At 45.0% G+C, this 17,031-nt stretch overlaps 1 protein-coding gene across 1 annotated transcript in view; it reads left to right on the top strand.

The window, feature by feature from the left end:
• The first annotated feature begins 597 nt into the window (after positions 1–597).
• Positions 598–17,031, top strand: part of LOC147900521 (B3 domain-containing protein Os07g0679700-like) — a 65,825-nt gene continuing 49,391 nt past the window's right edge. The window contains exons 1-8 of the mRNA XM_087376667.1: positions 598–786; positions 7,527–7,692; positions 7,917–8,774; positions 9,156–9,252; positions 9,431–9,605; positions 10,003–10,067; positions 10,212–10,640; positions 14,446–14,495. Coding sequence (XP_087232793.1) covers positions 8,068–8,774; positions 9,156–9,252; positions 9,431–9,605; positions 10,003–10,067; positions 10,212–10,640; positions 14,446–14,495 — 1,523 coding nt within the window. The 5' untranslated portion in view covers positions 598–786; positions 7,527–7,692; positions 7,917–8,067. The remainder of the gene's footprint in view (positions 787–7,526; positions 7,693–7,916; positions 8,775–9,155; positions 9,253–9,430; positions 9,606–10,002; positions 10,068–10,211; positions 10,641–14,445; positions 14,496–17,031) is intronic.

Raw genomic sequence — 17,031 nt, 5'->3', positions numbered from 1 at the left:
GTGCCTTCATCTTCTCTCTACTATAGATTCAAACATCCACATGCACTGGCAACCCCACTATGGTGACCTTATATAAGCTAGAGTTACCACGTTATTCAAACGTCGTCCGCTCAGTGGAAATTTGTCAGGCTTGGATGTCGATTCAAGCTCTTAGGCTAAGTTTAGACACGCGACATCCAAACCTTCTACTGTTGCTGTGATCGTCTTGTTCAGATGGGGTGATTTTCCATGGTCTCCTTCGAAGGTGGTTGGGTGTTGTGGCTCGACAGAGTTTGTAATTGGCTATTTGTTTCCTGACCAGAGTTTGTAATTGGCTATTTGTTTCCCGACCGGAGGAGGTGCACTCTCCGTCTGCCATGAGGAGGTCTAGGCACAAATGTTTTTCCCCACAAGAGAGGAACAGATCATCATCATCATCATGATCACGCGCCATGCATGCATGCATGGATGAAGATTCAAAAGTAGGGGGACGGGCGGAGCCGGTAAAAAGAAGGGGATGGCGACCGGGCGACCGGCACGTCAGCTTCAGGGAATGGTCACATGCGGGGGATGAGCGTGCTTAGGAGGCGGTCCAGTGTCTTGCACGAACGCTGTTGAAGAGATCGCAATCTAGCTGCAGAATCGTGCGGAGCTGGAGAGGAGGATTTTGTTGTTGATCGCGTGCCTGTGGCGGTGTGGTAGAAGCTCGTGTCTTGCAGATCGGCTTCGACTGTTTTGTATGGCATGACGGCTGCGTAGCTTGGTTCAGAGGCGCGATCTGAACTAGAACAAGCCCAAACGAGCCTGGTGAGTTGTACGCACTCAACATTCGGGAACACGGTTTAAACGCACGGCGAGAGCGAGTGCGAGAGAGAGAGGTAGGCGGGGAGGGGAAGCCGGTTTTTATATATCCTCAGGTCTAACAACGGTGATGGGTCGCATGCACACGCAGCTTGCGTGATTCCATAATTGTTGCAGAATCACAAGTCCCTTGTAAGCAACAATGGCACCTCGCAATGCATGCATCTTCGTTGCCTCCGACTCCTCGTAAGCTTGTTGTCGCGTGCGTGCGTGTGTGTGAGTACAGCTTGTTGTTTTTGTGTGTGTGTGTGTGTGAGAGAGAGAGAGAGAGAGAGTGAGAGATGTCTCTTCTCGGTTGGTTGGCAAGAGCAAATTCTCGATCTCCGGGGGTCGAGAAGAGAGAGGGCCGCGCGAGTGTGTGCGTGAGAGAGAGAGCAACAAGCGAAGCGAGCAGCGAGTGAGAGAGTGTGGAACAGGGGCCAGCAGCCTCACTACATACTCGTTAGCTTCTGTAGTAGCCGAGTGTGCTGACAATGCACGAGGGCTTTGATATCCCCAAAAGGACTCCAATCTTACTCGCTAAACTCTTCTCTGGAGCTAGTTTACCTCCAAATACACGTGCTCCTGCCTCTCGCAATTGTTGAATTCAGTCCCTCATGCATATTTTGGCACGCCTTCGCACGTAAGAGTGAGGGAGAGAGAGAGGGAGCAAACTTGGTGGTGTTGGTAAGTGAACGATGATGGTAACTATGATCACGGCCCATGTAAATGTAAAGACGGCATCGGTATAACTTAGCTCGTCTTATTTACCTTCAGTCGAATTTCCCATCTCCGCAGGTTCGTTCAGCATACAAGCGTTGCTTGTTCGAACGCGACATCGAACACCACCTCGGACAACTTCAGGCGTTTGTCTCGCTGTCAAAATTTCATCGAAGCTCCACGACGTTGGACATGCATTCGACGAGGATGCGCTTTCTCGTGTCTTTTGTAGTATGCAGTGAGCCCATCATGGTGCCCCATACAGTGATCGGCATAGTGTACTGTGTGTGCGCTTTTGTGATGTCTGCCTAAATCTGCAGTTGTGCAAAAGTTCCTTGCTTCCCCAACCATCAAACATGTACGTATAATCGTGCATGATAATTGTGCATGCACCAAAGGCCGCATCCTACAATGGTAGGGCAATGGCAGGACCGCAAACGGGTGCCCTCTAGGGTCTTAGCACATGAGAGGAAATAGGACGCTGATGAGAAAAATTGGTCCCATACATATTCAAATGTATCTCTAGTCAAAAGAACTAGGGATGGGTTAGGCGGGAGAGGACACATGGCATCATTTCATGTGTTTAGGAGGTGGGGAGAAGGACGCATCATATCATTCCATGCTTTCCAATCCCTAAAATGGGGGATCCCCTTTTGGTTCCCAGGGTCTAAAGTCCATGGTCTAGGATGGGAGAAAAAGTCACGGCTATTCTCATCCTAAATCCATCCTCGGCCACTTAGTCTAGCATAAGAGTAATGATGACAAATAGATTTCCATCCTAAACCCATGATAGTCTGATCCATGTGTTAAGGTCCTACACATATCTTGGTTTATTTCACTTAATCGTGTACATGTTATGCATATCTTGGTTTGTTTCACTTAATCAGCGTACGTGAACATGTACGTGAACAACACTCAGACTGGTGGAATTTGCAGTTAGGTTGTTCAGGATTTTAGGACTCCTTGGCATGATTGCCTTGGATGCACTGTTGTAAACAATGGGTTTTAATGCTGAGCTCCAGTGGAAGTTACAAAATGTCCTGACGATCTGTGGAGCAACTACATCTTAGTGCTTGATCTGGGCTGACCATATATATGAAACGTTCATTTAGCTTGTTACAAGGACTTGGTACGTTTAGAGCTTGATCTGAACTAACCTTATACTGTGATTTCAAACGCTCATTTACCTGACCTTGTTAGCATATCTTTAGAGTAAGGAGAAACAAATTGCATTGCTGTCTTTTTGCAATCCAAGTAATGCGATCTGCATTTAATCGGGTATGCAGGATGTGTAGATTGAGAAATGTGGGATGGATGTGTCTTCTGCTGGTGACCTTGCAGAGTAATTCTACCTTCCTTTCTTTGGGAGCTGTCTAGTAATGAGAAAGAGAGATGGTGTTGTGCATTGGCGTAGCTAGCTTGGGCTGCGCTAAGTGTTTGTAATAAGACACTCCAATGCACTAGCAACTTTTTGTCCCCTTACAACAGCTGGCACTGTGTCTAAGGCACACAGTTATTCTCCACTGTATTATGACTCTTTCCACCATGTAAGGAAGGTTTTTATTGCACTTAGGGTAGGGCTTTTCCCATCATTGATGCTTGTAGTGTTGCAATGCTGCCATTGGGGAGAGCGTTACGCCCTGGATTGTGGCTTGACATGAACAGTTGGACAGTGGGAGTTGTCGCCTCTGTCAGATTCTATGCAAAGGGGTAAGCTGCTCAATCTGTTCCTAGTTGTGCCTATCTGTTGTTGAGAATGGTGCCCTTGGCATATGCTGCTATGTGCAGGAAATGAATCTGAGACGGTGGGGTTGTGTGTTTTCTTTTTGTGAAGGATTTGTTAGGACGAGTGTGCCTTGTTCACTGTGCCCTGAATTGTCCAACCCCATGCAGGAAGTGTAAGCCCTGCAGTCTTGCAGGTGAGGTTTCCATGTACGCCAAAGGGTATTTACCAAACTTTGTACCAAACCTTGTGGAAAGGGGCGAGACAAGAGTCCCATGCAGGACCATACCTACGTAGTCTATGCCCCAATGGTAAGAAAAATTCCAAAGATAGGGTATTAGGAATCTTAAATTGTTGTGAGCATATTCGATCAAGGCTGCCTTTGAGTGAAAAATGGGACATTGGTGGAATATCATTGAATCGTTCCCTAATGGAAGGAAAAATTTGAAATGGATCTCATATTGAAACAAAATACTCGGGTGGAATATGGGGGACTATATGTTGTCTCTTTGGAGATGCCATGTCCTTGTTCATACTCTTGGCACTTGCTGCCTCAGCCTCTCTATGCTTAAAGCGAGTGGCGAGCATGAGGGAATGCACCACCGTGTCAGATCATGGGCCATAGAAAAATGCTCAACACAAGCTTGCTTGTTTGTGTGCCAAGTTAACATCAGTAATGGGTACTTAGCTTGTCTCCTGCTTTCCCTTTGAAGTCTCACAAATGCTAGAGCTCCTCTTGCGGTAATGGCAGCGCTGTCTCGCCCAGAGCCCCTATCTAGTACATGAAGATTGGTTCCCATATGTAATTTACTTATCCCCTGACTGATGGTACACAGATTGACCAGAATGTCCGAGGCTTGGAATTCACCCTCGTTGGTACATGCAATGTGGCCTAACACTAAACCAGAAACAAGCAAACATCTGTTTTACACGAGAGAAAGCAAGGAAAGCTAAACATTACTATGAAAAAGCAGTACAAAGCTAAAAACAGCTATTTGTCTTTTACTTTTATATTTAACCATAAATTAAATAATAATTGCATTAACCTAAATTAGGTAAATAAAGGAGGAATCAACAATATTAATTTAATTTATTAAAAGTTAATCTTTCTTTTAAAAATTTACCCCACGATCCCTCTACCCATGAACACAATTACTTAACACGTTAGGCCTACAACAAATATTATATCCTAGGCTTGCTAGGGTCATAACTCATGTTGTATCTATGATCAACACCACAATATCGGATAGAGTAGAATGGGAATGAGAGTCTCTGCCAATGCTGAGCCTTATCCTCCTACAGTGTTTATTAAAAGATGGTAGCTCATTCATATAGAGTTGAGGAGGGTGGGAAATAAAGGACATTCCTGCTTCACACCAATGGTGCTACTCACCTCTTTTGATATCCCTTGTGTAGTACGGAGTTTGCCTATCTCTTTTATATAAATCTTGACTGTCAGATAACATTATATCCTCATGCCCAGTGTCATGAAAAGAGGCAAACGCGTGGAACCAAATCAAAGGCCTTCCAGATACGTTCTGTTTCTGCCGGTGTGTGGCCTCTTCTGAGGGTGAAGATATGATGAGTGATCTCCTTCAAAGCCTGCCTGACCCAGCGCCGTCATACTTACCCACTGATGTGTATCCCAACGCTGATGTGTACTTTAGGTGGCCTCCTATAAAGGCCGGGTTATTCCCTATATCCATAGGGTCTCCTACTTTGTGGATTGGGATGATAGTGTCACCTTTAAGCCACAAATTGGTTATCCATTTCTTGTGGACTTGCCAAAAGCTAGGGAATTTGGGTTTGGTTCAAAGATAGATATTCAAGGTGATACACCTATTACAAAGATGTAGGAGAATGCGTCTCAAAATGGCCAGAGGGTGAAGATAAGGAATCCATAGTTCTAAAAGGATGCCTTGCTATCATGTCTTAACCTTTGCTTGTTAGCCAAAAGTTGATTCCTTCAGTTGGATGTCTCTAAGGCAGGTTAGGTTTGGCAGTATGCCACCGATGGATCCTAATATATTCATGTCTAATTATGGTGTCTTGAAGTGCAGATATAGGGATGGTGGTTGGATTTGGATTCCAACTAATGGGTTTGTAGAGGGGACGGGTTCAACTAACCTTCCCCCGCCCCCCCCCCCCCCACCCATGCGAATAGGGAAGGTGGTTGGATCACTTTCTGACTTTGGCATTCCTTTCAGCTTCAAGCTCTATGCACTTGTGAATCTTCCTGAGGGCTTTGATACCATCTTAGAAAACAGAGACAGAGGTTGCTTGCTTTGGCTAACACTCCCGTAGAGCGGAAGAAATGTAAAGAAAATGTAGCAGGAAACACAGGGTGCTAAATTCCAATCTCGCTCCTTTATTTTGTGCACACAGATGTAGATAGAGATAAGAGTAGAACAGTAAAGCATTGTAGATTGCTCCAAAGATGGACAATTGCGCAGTGTGTCACCATCTAGCAGATAGGGTATATGCCTAAATGTGGACCCTTGGCACCTCAGAAGCGTCTTCTAACTCCTCATGGCACCTTCAAAACATCTAACAGTCCGCATGCTCCAAGGGAGCTTCAGTGGACTGCTCACATGCCAATCTTTTAGATCACCTTGCTGCGCTGCAATGCAGCCAATGGTGAGGCACTCTATATGTGCTGATCCTAAAGCTCCTTGCTGTTCCTGTCTGCAATCAGTATCTGAGGTACATAGTACCCTGATCCCTGGCCTCCCTGCTGCTAGAACTGCAGCCAATAGTGAGGCTCCTGACTGAATGAGCAAGGTCCCCAATGGGGCTGTTTTACAGGGCCTGGCTGACCCAATATAGGGTTACCCAACCAGACCACAGAATGTGGACCTAGTCTGTGAATGCTGACCAGCAAGCAGCTCCCAGTCCCAATGGGGCTGTTTTACATGCTATATGCCCCTTAGCCTGGTTGACCCAACTTGACTAGAAAACAGACTGAGATGACCTAGTCTGTGATTGCCGACCAGCAAGCAGCTCCCAGCCTCTAGGATTATCATGTGGCAGGTGCCCTGCACTCTTTCTGCAAAGACCCCGACCATCCCTTGCAGTTTGCCGACCTGTCCTATGCATTCTAGACCTGTCCTACTGTCCTGTGTGAGCACTTGGCAGTCCCCCATCGACCCATCTTCTGCTCTAATCATCTGCTGCATGTCCTGCAGCCACGTGCCAGCTCTAGCCACTTGTCTCTGTTGCTGCCGACTAGGTACAGGCCTCTGAATGGCCCCATGCTTCCAGTCCTGTAGGCGTACCAATTCTGTACTCGTCTGTTACCCTCTGCAGGAGCTGCTGCAGCACCTATGCTTGTTGCCTATATGGCAGACTGCCTGCACTCTCTGATCCGCCCATGTGGCAGTCTTTAGACCTTCCCACATGGCTTGCCTCAAACCCAAAGCATGCTGTTGGTACACCTAACCCATGTCCTCCTCATTTGGGGGCTCACAGGTGGGAAGATGATCACAATAGTCCCACCAGGGGGAGGGGGAAATGGGCGCCGGTGGTGGTGGGGGGGAGTGGGGGAAGGCGTATGGTCAGGCATGGGGGGAGGGGGGTGAAGGTGGGGACGGGGTTGGGCAGGGGATGGAAGGGAAGGGGCTAACAGGAGGAGAGGAGCAGGGGAAAGCTAACAGTATCTCAAACTGGGGATCTTAAGCTCTTTTTTAGGGTTTCCTCTTAAATCCCTATTGCGAATCACCCTACTCTTCTTTTATTTTAGGTGATCCTCAATTCATTGTACAACGTTGGTTGACTTTCATCATCTCACCCTCTTTGGAGTTATATTTGCTTGATAGGGATGGAAGCTTCATTGGCTCTCCTACCATCCGTGCTAAAATTATTGACTCTCCTGCCATCTGAACTAAATTGTGTTTGCTATCCAAATAGTTGTTCTCATCTCTCCATGGTGTTGCTCCCGTTTGGCTGAGCATTTTGGTGGCTTGGGCCTACCTTTTGTATGGTGTGTGGACAGGATGAGCACCTCATTGCCTTTGTTTGTATTTTTAATTCCTAGGATTGAGAATCTGTTCTCCTGTTGATTTTAATTGAGTGTTTTCCGCATGTTTTAGAGTGGAGTTACCCTTGTACGTGTATTGTGGTTGAACATTGCTCCCCTTCCTATCTGTGGGTTTGAGATTTTTCCTTTGTTTGTAATATTCCCAATTATTTATTATCCTACTCCTCTGCTTTCTTGTCTTTTTGAAGGTGTTGCTTCCTGACGTCCTTGCATGTTGCTTTTCTACAGCAGGGGTTAATCTGAATCTACAAGCCTCCCCATGGTGTAATATGCCTTACAAGGCAATTGGTTAGTTGCAGTCTTCTGAAAAAGAATGTATCATTTCTGTAAGATCGAAAGAAACATTAGTGTTCCTGTCTTATGACACAGGCATGGAACAGTCGATTCTAAAAAGGTACCTTGATTTTATGAAATAGGAATGCTATGTACAATAGCATGAATGGTATCTGGGTATTAGACATGTTCTGTATTTACGTCTTATGAAAAGTTAGTGCTTCAGATGTCTGATTGTTAGAGAACCTGATTCTAGCTGTCATTTAGTCTTGTACGTTCCTTTTTTGGAGGGGGGGAAGAAGATTGATGGAAACATGGATGTGATATTTATTTCTTTTATTGCAGAATTCCAGCCTCTGATAAGAAGCTTGTGGCTGTGATAAGTTCATGGAGTAGACCATCCACAGCTTGCTATTTTCTGTTACGATGGACACCATAAACAATTCCAGACTGTCTTCTGGTTTCCAACAACGTCCTGGAGGCTACAGACTGTTTGATGATCTCTGTGTCTGACTCAGACAAAGCTGTTGTGATGGAAAACATCAAAGTTGACTGCAAGGATTCAGAAGGGGCATTATCTAGTCTGCCCATCTGCCTAGAGCTACATAACGCAGCAGGATCTCAGGAAGAACACCTCAAGGTACAGGCCACCATGGAAGAGAATGCTTGCGATTATGATGCTGCAAAGGAGGGAAGCCTGCAAGGCGCACATTTTGTCAGCAGTATGAAAGCAGTTGGTGATAACATAGTTAGGCAGCTCAAACAAATGCTTGTAGTTGATCCATGTGGAATGGCAGATAGCAAGGGTGGTGAATTGCGTATGCAAATGGAGCCATCGAGTAATGCCTGTCTAACCATGTCAGTGGGTTTATATCCTACAAAAGATACTGATAATGAAAGTAAGGATCCTACTGGATTGAATAGCTCTATGAGCTTTGCTAGCACTGTTGACCTTAATGAAGATGGAGAAGGTCATATAAAGGTTTCTGGTTTAAGTTCAGTGCGCCATAGGCAAAGGCACCCACTCTCTAAAAAAACTCAAAATCAGCAATCAAATCTTGCTGAGAGTTTCAGAGCAACCTCTCAACAGATGCCGATACGTGTTGCACGACCACCAGGAGAGGGTAGGGGCAGGAACCAATTGTTGCCACGTTACTGGCCACGAATAACTGATCAAGAGCTCCAACAAATAAGCTTTGGAGAGTATCCTCTAGTGATGTAACACACAGTTCTTGTCATAATCCATCATCTGTGTTGTTATTGCCTTATCTATTTTTTGTTATTGCCTTATCTAAGAATCTTTTCTAACATACCATCTCACTAAAGCAGCTACTGCAATACTTTGCAAGCTATTGTTGGGCATGTGCAGTGCAAAATCTTCAGTAAACCAAAGTCCACAACTTTGGGGTGATGTGTTTTGGCTTTTCTGCAAACTGAGCTACAACAGCGCTTATCTGGAAAATAATTTTCTACGGATGGGAATTTTCCTCTTAATCTTTAAAGTAAAATAAAAGAAATTGCTTTGAGTCTGAATTCTTGCATCCTCCAAGGGTTCCAGGATCTGTAGTCTTTGACAACATACAGCTCAAACTGTACTATCACCCCACTATTTGAGAAGATGTTGAGTGCAAGTGATGCAGGTCGAATAGGTCGGCTTGTTCTTCCAAAAGCTTGTGCAGAAGTAAGTATGTTTACTCTTCAGTTCATTCTTATATTTTGAGTTATTATATTCTTCAAGGTATAAACCACCAGCATTGATGGTCTCCAGTGAATATTTGCTGTTAAAATTAGTCAGTCATGAGAACAATTGCCCCTCGTACCAACCATGGATACCTCATACTGACAGTTTCTTGCAACAGGCTTATTTCCCACCCATCTCACAGCCAGAAGGCTTGCCTTTGCAAATTCAAGACATTTCTGGAAAAGATTGGGTGTTTCAATTCCGTTTCTGGCCCAACAATAACAGCCGGATGTATGTGCTTGAGGGAGTCACACCTTGCATTCAGTCAATGCACCTGCAAGCTGGAGATATAGGTATAAAAAACTATGTCACTGATAAAACTCTCTCATCATTATGTATTTGGTCTTCGCTTCATGCCTAGCTACTATGGAGGCCAGAAGCTGCAACATAATAGAAATTCTTCTAATGATGTGAATGCACATCTGTGTCTGTCAGCAGGTAATATGGGCTGCATTGTAGAAGAAAATGACAGACTGTGGCTCCTGTTTTTGTTTACTTTTCCGTACTCTTGAGGAAATTCTACATTTAGTTGATGGCTGTTTATTAATTACAGCAAATTTTTTGGCATATCTGCATTGGTCCTGCAAAATTCAATATTAATTTTTCGTAAGTGAATTGCAGTGCATTATTTTGGTTATGAATTTTGGATCAGTCAGGTACTTTTGGTGTTGTATCTGTGAATTTGTGCAGTAACTTTTAGTCGTTTGGATCCTCAAGGGAAGCTTGTGATGGGGTATCGCCGAGCACCAAATCCTGTAAGTGCACAGTTATGACAAGAAGGACATGCAAGCATTGTGTGAACCCATTTAGAAATTGCAATGCACTTAGTTTTTGTGAGTTTCATTAGTTTGAAGCTGTATTGACTGATGTATGAGGTCTTCAATGCCATTGTTTATCAGGATCCTCAACTGTTGACAATGGATTCAACTTCAACTGCAGCCTCAACCTTACTTTCTAGGGGCATTTATAATCTCTCAAGTATCACAAGTTTCACTAGCCTTTTGTCTAAATCAGTAAAGGATGATGTTGACGGACAAGCAAATGGCATATTTGAGCAATCAAACATTTCAAAAAAAGGCTATGGATGGTGTAAAACAGAGAAGGCACGATCCAAGGCGAAAGAAGGTTCTTTAGTTCAGTGTTTAGTTGCTGCTGACAAAAGAAGAGGGCAGCAGATCAGTTCAAAAAACAAGTGTCTACAGATGGAAGTGGACGAATCTGTTGAGTTCAAGATTAGTTGGAAAGAAGCACAAGATTTTTTGCGACCTCCACCACATGTTGCTCCAAGCATTGTCACAATTGAAGGCCACGAATTTGAGGAGTATGAGGTGATTAAGGAGATCCTTTTAAGTTGGGAAGCTAGAGTTTGTAAATATGGCTAGGTGAATATGTGAGCTCAATTTCTCAGATTGCTGTCACCTTGTCCTCTGTTTTAGTCTTCATGCTCTCCATGATTAGCCTTGTAGGGCAGTCCTATATATTTGTTATTGAATGCTGTGTTTCTAGAAATCAGGATGGCAATACACGCAGGAAATGGACCTGCAATTAGGAAATAGAAAGAAGTGGAGGAACCTAATCTATGCAAAGACTATTTAATCAATGATATCTCAACCTTCAAAATGTCAGCGATTGCAAATTCAAGACAGTAAAAACATTGGCCTTCTGGCTTGAAATCAAACCAACTATTAGGTTTCTCTGATTCATTTTGAAATATTGCTCTCGGTTCATTGCAGCTGTGTTCCTTTTCTCCATTGAGATTGCAACAGAGCAAAGAACAATGGGATGGTTGGGAGATCCGATTCTCATCATGTTGTCTACTTGTGGTAGGCACTCCTATCAGGTTAGGATGGTAGTAATATAGATATGTCTCTAGATATGGTGGTCCTACAGACATACGAGTAGATCAGCAGACCTGTGCTGACATCTGCAGCTCTGGAAAGACTAAATTCTGTAGTTAAAGCACATCAAGCTTGGAAGCTCAGTATGGCAATCATCTTGAGAGTTGTCTTTATCTCACATGTATTTCATGGCCACTTTTGCAATTTGGAATCAAATTTGGAACATAAACCCTTTTAGCAACCCACACGCACACATTTTTTTTTTGGGGAATGCGTTTGTCATTATTTTACAAGAAATAGTTCCAAAGAAAGGGACAGCCAGTTACAAGCATCAGAAGACATTGTTATATGACAAGAAGGCAAGATAATCTAGATCCTGTGCAAGTAGACAATCATGTCCGTAGAGATGCCTGAAAGAAGTGATATTTAGCAAGAGAGGGATCACCAAAGACCCGATGGTTGCGGTCCTTCCATACAAGCCACAAAGAGCAAAGGGCACGCTAAGAACCTTGCTGGGTACTATGCTGAAATAAAAATCTCAATAGCTTAAGCAAAATCAAGTACAAAACATATCATGTGCTATCTGAATTAGGCTGAGAGCTGGAGCTGGAACTCAGAATCCGAAACCTGGCACTATGGTGGCTTGTCCATAAGCGGTGAAAATGTCTTGGTTTGCGTCTATCGGGCTATCTCATGCTGTGGTGGTGGTGGGGGGGCGTGGTCTTTTTGATCTCTAAACCTGCTAAGTTATGTTCAAAGTGACCCCTCCTCACGTGCGGTCTCCTCTGAGGAAAGCTGTGATAGGTCGGACCTCAATAGAGGGTGCTCTGGTCGTTCTCCGTGTCGCAGGTGGCCTCTGCACCCCTCTCTCGATAATCCAAACTGCCCGTATATCGGCTAGCTCCTCCTCCTCCACCCCACTGTGTTGTAGAGCTGACTCAAAACCATAAAAATCTGCAATTCGCCACTGTGTCTGGTCACCCTCTTTATCCTCTGGTCTAGATCTCCTCTTGCTACTCTCTGATATGTCGTAGTAGGGTCTCTCGGTGTTGGCGTATCTCAAGCAGATAGAGCCCAATATAGACGTGGTCATAGAAGTGGATCAATCGTGATTGTGGGCCGAAGCCACTCCCATCCTGATAGAGACATTGGTATCGCCCCCCGGATCTCGTAGTAGGCTGGGTAGGCGCAGAGAGTGCTCCTTCGTCTCAGTGTGCATAGCATGCAGATCCACTGCTCTCTGGGTATATGTGTCGCTCTCCCTGTCTCAATCCTCAGTTGATGGGATGAAACCCGCATCTGCCCAATAGTGATCCTCAGTATGTGACGACCCAAGCAAGAGCGACACGGGCTGGACGACAAAAGAACATCAATGGGAGAAATGAAGAGGGAAATCGTACTGCAATCAACGGAAGGCGATAGAGGCATTGAGGGAGATCTCCACACAGCTCCACACGATCTAAGAGAGCCGCAATGTGATTCAATAGAGTTGTTATGGCGGGTTGGGTAGTCAGAGAGGATGTTGGGGCAGCTAGACCACCTACATTGGCATACGTATGCAGCTAGCTGCTTCCCCATGGAGTGTCTTGCGAGAGCAAGGGCTGCGTGTTCAGTAGATTTTGAGATTGATTGTGGACCACCTCCGGCTAAGGACGCTTATATTCTTTTTGTGGTTGGTGGCTTATTTAGGCTTCGGTCTTTGATTGGAATTGATGAGGACGGATGGTAAATGCCACTATTATGTGGCTGGGGACTAGGAGATGGTCACCCATTGCCTTTGGAGCTGCCCCACGGCTTAGAGGATCCGGCATTGCTCCCTCATGATTGTTGCCTAGATGCAACGGATTTGGTGGGTACTCACTTGAGGTATGCTAGCCTAGCTGCTATAGGGGATGCATGCTTTTCCATAGAGATGATCTCCATGCGAGTGACTAGGTGGACGTGGAGAGCATCATGAGCCAAGAGATCTAGGATTCGATTCCTTCCTCATGATAACTCCCATAGTCCTGTTCTTGAGTATATCGCTTGGGAGATGGTGGGTAGTATGACTGCCTGGAACATTTGTGTTGCATGTGCAGCCTAGTGATGGGGGGACAGCAGGTTTGTCCTGCCGTTACGCTCATCAATATTTGGCTGAATATCATCCATCCTTGCATGCCATTTGGGAGAAGGGCATAGAGGATTCTAGAAGGCCACCAAGAGGTGGGAGCGTTTTTGCAAAGTCTAGGGTACCCTAGGCAGTGAGCTGTGATCCCAAGAAGAAGGCTGCAGGACAGCTAGCTTTTTCTTTTGGTGCTTCATGGCAGAGCTGACCTCTTTTGTATGTTTTAATAGAAGGCACTTCTCTAAGGAAAAAACCCCTCATAGTTTTTCCATATGTTTCCATACGATACACATATGGATATGGAAGTATGGAATAAGTATCTAAAAATGCCTCTGGATGAACCATACACGGTCCTTAATTTTTTCATACTTTCAAAACATAATTTTATTAACAAGTTCCAGTTTCAAGTTTCAAGTTTCAACTACTTAAGCATTCCAAAAATATATCTCAAACCATAATTAGTCATACAATCTAGATTCACATTGTCACTTCATGATTCATGAGTCAGCAAATACATCAATGATCCAGGATTAAGAGTCATTCAAAACTTTAAAAGACAAGTCTAGAAAATGCTTCCAAGTTCCAACTTTCAACTTTCAAGCATCAAAGTGAAAACTCTAAAAGCCTAGGAAAAAGAGGAATGCGGCTACAAAGTCAAGACTCTCGCTTCAGTGTGCTAGCTCTAGAGTCTCAATGGTTAACTTCTTCCTCTTCCTCTCCCTCATCATCATCATCATTTATTAAAAAAAAAAAACAAAACAAAAAGGAAATAAAATAAAATAAAATTTGCTCTGGTCACGTATGAAATTCCAGTTCATACGGCTTTTTTCAGACCTTTGCAAACGTTTGGTATCTATACCATACGCGTATGGAAAAACTATGATGAGTCCTCTATTTCAATTTATAAGCTCTGGCTTTCAATCCTAATTACGGGGTAGACTAAGCTTGAATACTTGCTTGCTGTGTAATTCTGAGATCTCTCAGAAACTGTGTGTATTTGTCTTTTAAATCTTTATGTTTGTTAACAATTAGATGTGTCTTCCTAAGCTTGTAGTTGAAATTGTCCTTTTTGTTAAAATGTTTGAATGTAAGAGAACACCTGAAGGGAGGTGCAACTATGGCCTCCTTTAATTGAAATTCTGCAGTGTTCCTGGAATGCCTTGGTAAGAGATTTATGATGGTGTCTTGCAGGAGCCTCCTATCTTTGGAAAAAGGACCATCTTCACAACAAGAAAATTTGGGTCAGTTAAGAATTCTACATTGTAATTAGTTTCTATCATGACTGCTTTTGTGACAGGCAAATGTGTGAAAATGGTTTGTCTTTCTATCCTCTGAATGCAACATTGAAAATATTATTTACAAGTTGAAGAATGCAATCGTGTGACTGTAACGCACTCTAGAATGGTTGTCATACTCCCCAATAATATTTTTCACATTATTTTCAAGCTGCTGTAAAATGTCCCACAAGATTTCAGGGATTGATATAGCTAGTAAACATTGTCAGTGGCACTGGAAATTTGATCAAATTTCGTGACATCGACATGGGCCTGTTACACCATATGGACACGCGCTCCTTGATCTGGGCAAGATGCATGATCTTATCATCTACAACGGGCTTGACCAATGGCCCTCCTCAGGTGGTTTTACTTGCTTCCCACATGGGGGGGGCACTAGTGTAGTAGATTACATCATGGGATCCCCTACCTTCACCTCATGTATCACTGACTTCACTGTAGCACCACTCCCTCTAGGAGCTGATCACACATACCTATTCTTTTAGCCACACCACACACACCACATATGAAGCACGACACCTCCACGACATACACTTTGATCACAGCCTCTCCCCTGCCTACTCTGGACGCCTAAATAGACTCCTAACCTACATCGATTCACATACCACTCATAGAGGACCGTGCTGCCCTGATTAGTTGCACACTCCACAAGGGTGTCCTCCAAGTCTTTTCCCACACCACACGGTCCACTAGACCACCACCTCTTGGTTCTGTACCCTGCAACAACTGGTACGATGCAGAGTGCAAGGCTTATCGCCGACAACTCTGACTTGAAACCAGGTGTCACCTCCCGAACACATTAGACACGGTACGCAAGTACCGATGTCTCGTACGTTGGAAGAAGTAGGCATTTCTTCGTCGAAATGAGGAGCTGCTAAACATCTTGTACAACAACAACTCTAAGGAATTTTGGGGGAGATTCCCTGAGCGTAGGTCTCCAATCACCCCTCACCGACACGAGAGTTTGACACACGTATGCACGCCATCTTTATGATGTCCCACACTAGCCTACTCCAGATCTCATACAAGAACCACGAGGGGCTATGCACTGAATTTATCGCATATGGGATCGACATGTTAGCCCCGATCCTAGCAAAGCTATTTAATGATGCTGTTTGCCTTGGCTTCCCCTACACTTGGACACTCAACACCATCACCCCCATCCACAAGGCAGGGGATCCCATGGACCTGAGTAACTACAGGACTATCATGATTGGACATGTGATTTGCAGTATTGGATGCGTCGGTCAGCCTATCCGTAGAGATGAGAGGGCTCAGAGTAGAGGGTCAGGTCGGTTTCGGGCGAGACCATGGGACTATGGATCACATACTCACACTCAGGAGTGTCATAGAGGAGGCCAGATCATGGAAGGAGAAGGTATATTGCTGCTTTGTGGATTTCCGCAAAGCCTTTGACATAGTACCTCGAGCTCGACTCATCACACGCCTACAGGCACTAGGATTTGATCAGGAGATCATCTGGGCAGTCATGGCACTCTATGAGAGAGTCTTAGCCCGAGTTCGGACAGGCGCAGGTTAGACAAATGAGATCTTGAGTACCATAGGGGTCAAACAGGGCTGTTCCTTATCACCAACCTTGTTTGGCCTCTACATCGATGAGCTTGAGACTTTCATGGGGGTTTCCGGAGGGACCGGTTGCTCACTTGCAGGGATCATCAATCAAGATTCTTCTTTATGCAGATGACGTGGCACTCTTGTCGTCCACACTCGAGGGGCTCCAGCGACACCTGGATGCACTGCAGGCTTTCAGTGGGTCACCGGTTGAGATCGTATCCTCATACACTTACTTCGGGGTCATCTTCTCCGGCCCGCCGATCTTCATGATGAGACCAGCGATGCGGGCCAGAATGAGTAGGGGATATGCCTCACTGGCTCGGCTAGAGAGACAGTGCTTCCACTCCCACTTCCAGGACCCTCGGACCAAGGCTCTTCTCTTCGACTCCTTGGTCCGACCAACCGGTATGTATGGCAGCCCCTTGTTGGGGACCTTACATGTCAGAGATAGAGTGGATATGGGTGGAGCGCCTGCAGATCCTTATGCTCTCACGGATGATCCGGGGGAAACCATCTGTACCACATCATATCATTCAAGCCGAGTTCGGTGCTTCTTCACTCTAGCTAGATGCAGCCTTTCAGACCATCACATATCTACACCGGGTTAGATCATATGGGGAATGCACATCAGGGAGACAAAGGTTGCCATGGTTGGCTCTCGATTCCTCCATGAGGTTGACAGTAGAGGGAGACGAGCGATACTGGTATGCACGGACTCACAGATGGTTTGTGAGACTAGGGTTTCACATCGATAGGATACCTCCTTTTCAGTACAGTTTGGATGCCCCTCCGGTACTCCCATCCACCATCTCCATCGGGCCACACACCAACCAGGTCATTCGAGAGGATCTCTTGTAGCTACACACCTTTAGGACCTGGTTGGAGCCGAGGGAGCTTCCAGTGAAGC

This window comes from Dipteris shenzhenensis, chromosome 7 (assembly GCF_047967505.1).
Source record: "Dipteris shenzhenensis isolate YYH24624 ecotype China chromosome 7, Dip_SZ_1.0, whole genome shotgun sequence".
NCBI lineage: Eukaryota > Viridiplantae > Streptophyta > Polypodiopsida > Gleicheniales > Dipteridaceae > Dipteris > Dipteris shenzhenensis.
The sequence above is the reverse complement of the archived record's forward strand: the minus strand, read 5'-3'. Positions and strand labels throughout refer to the sequence as shown.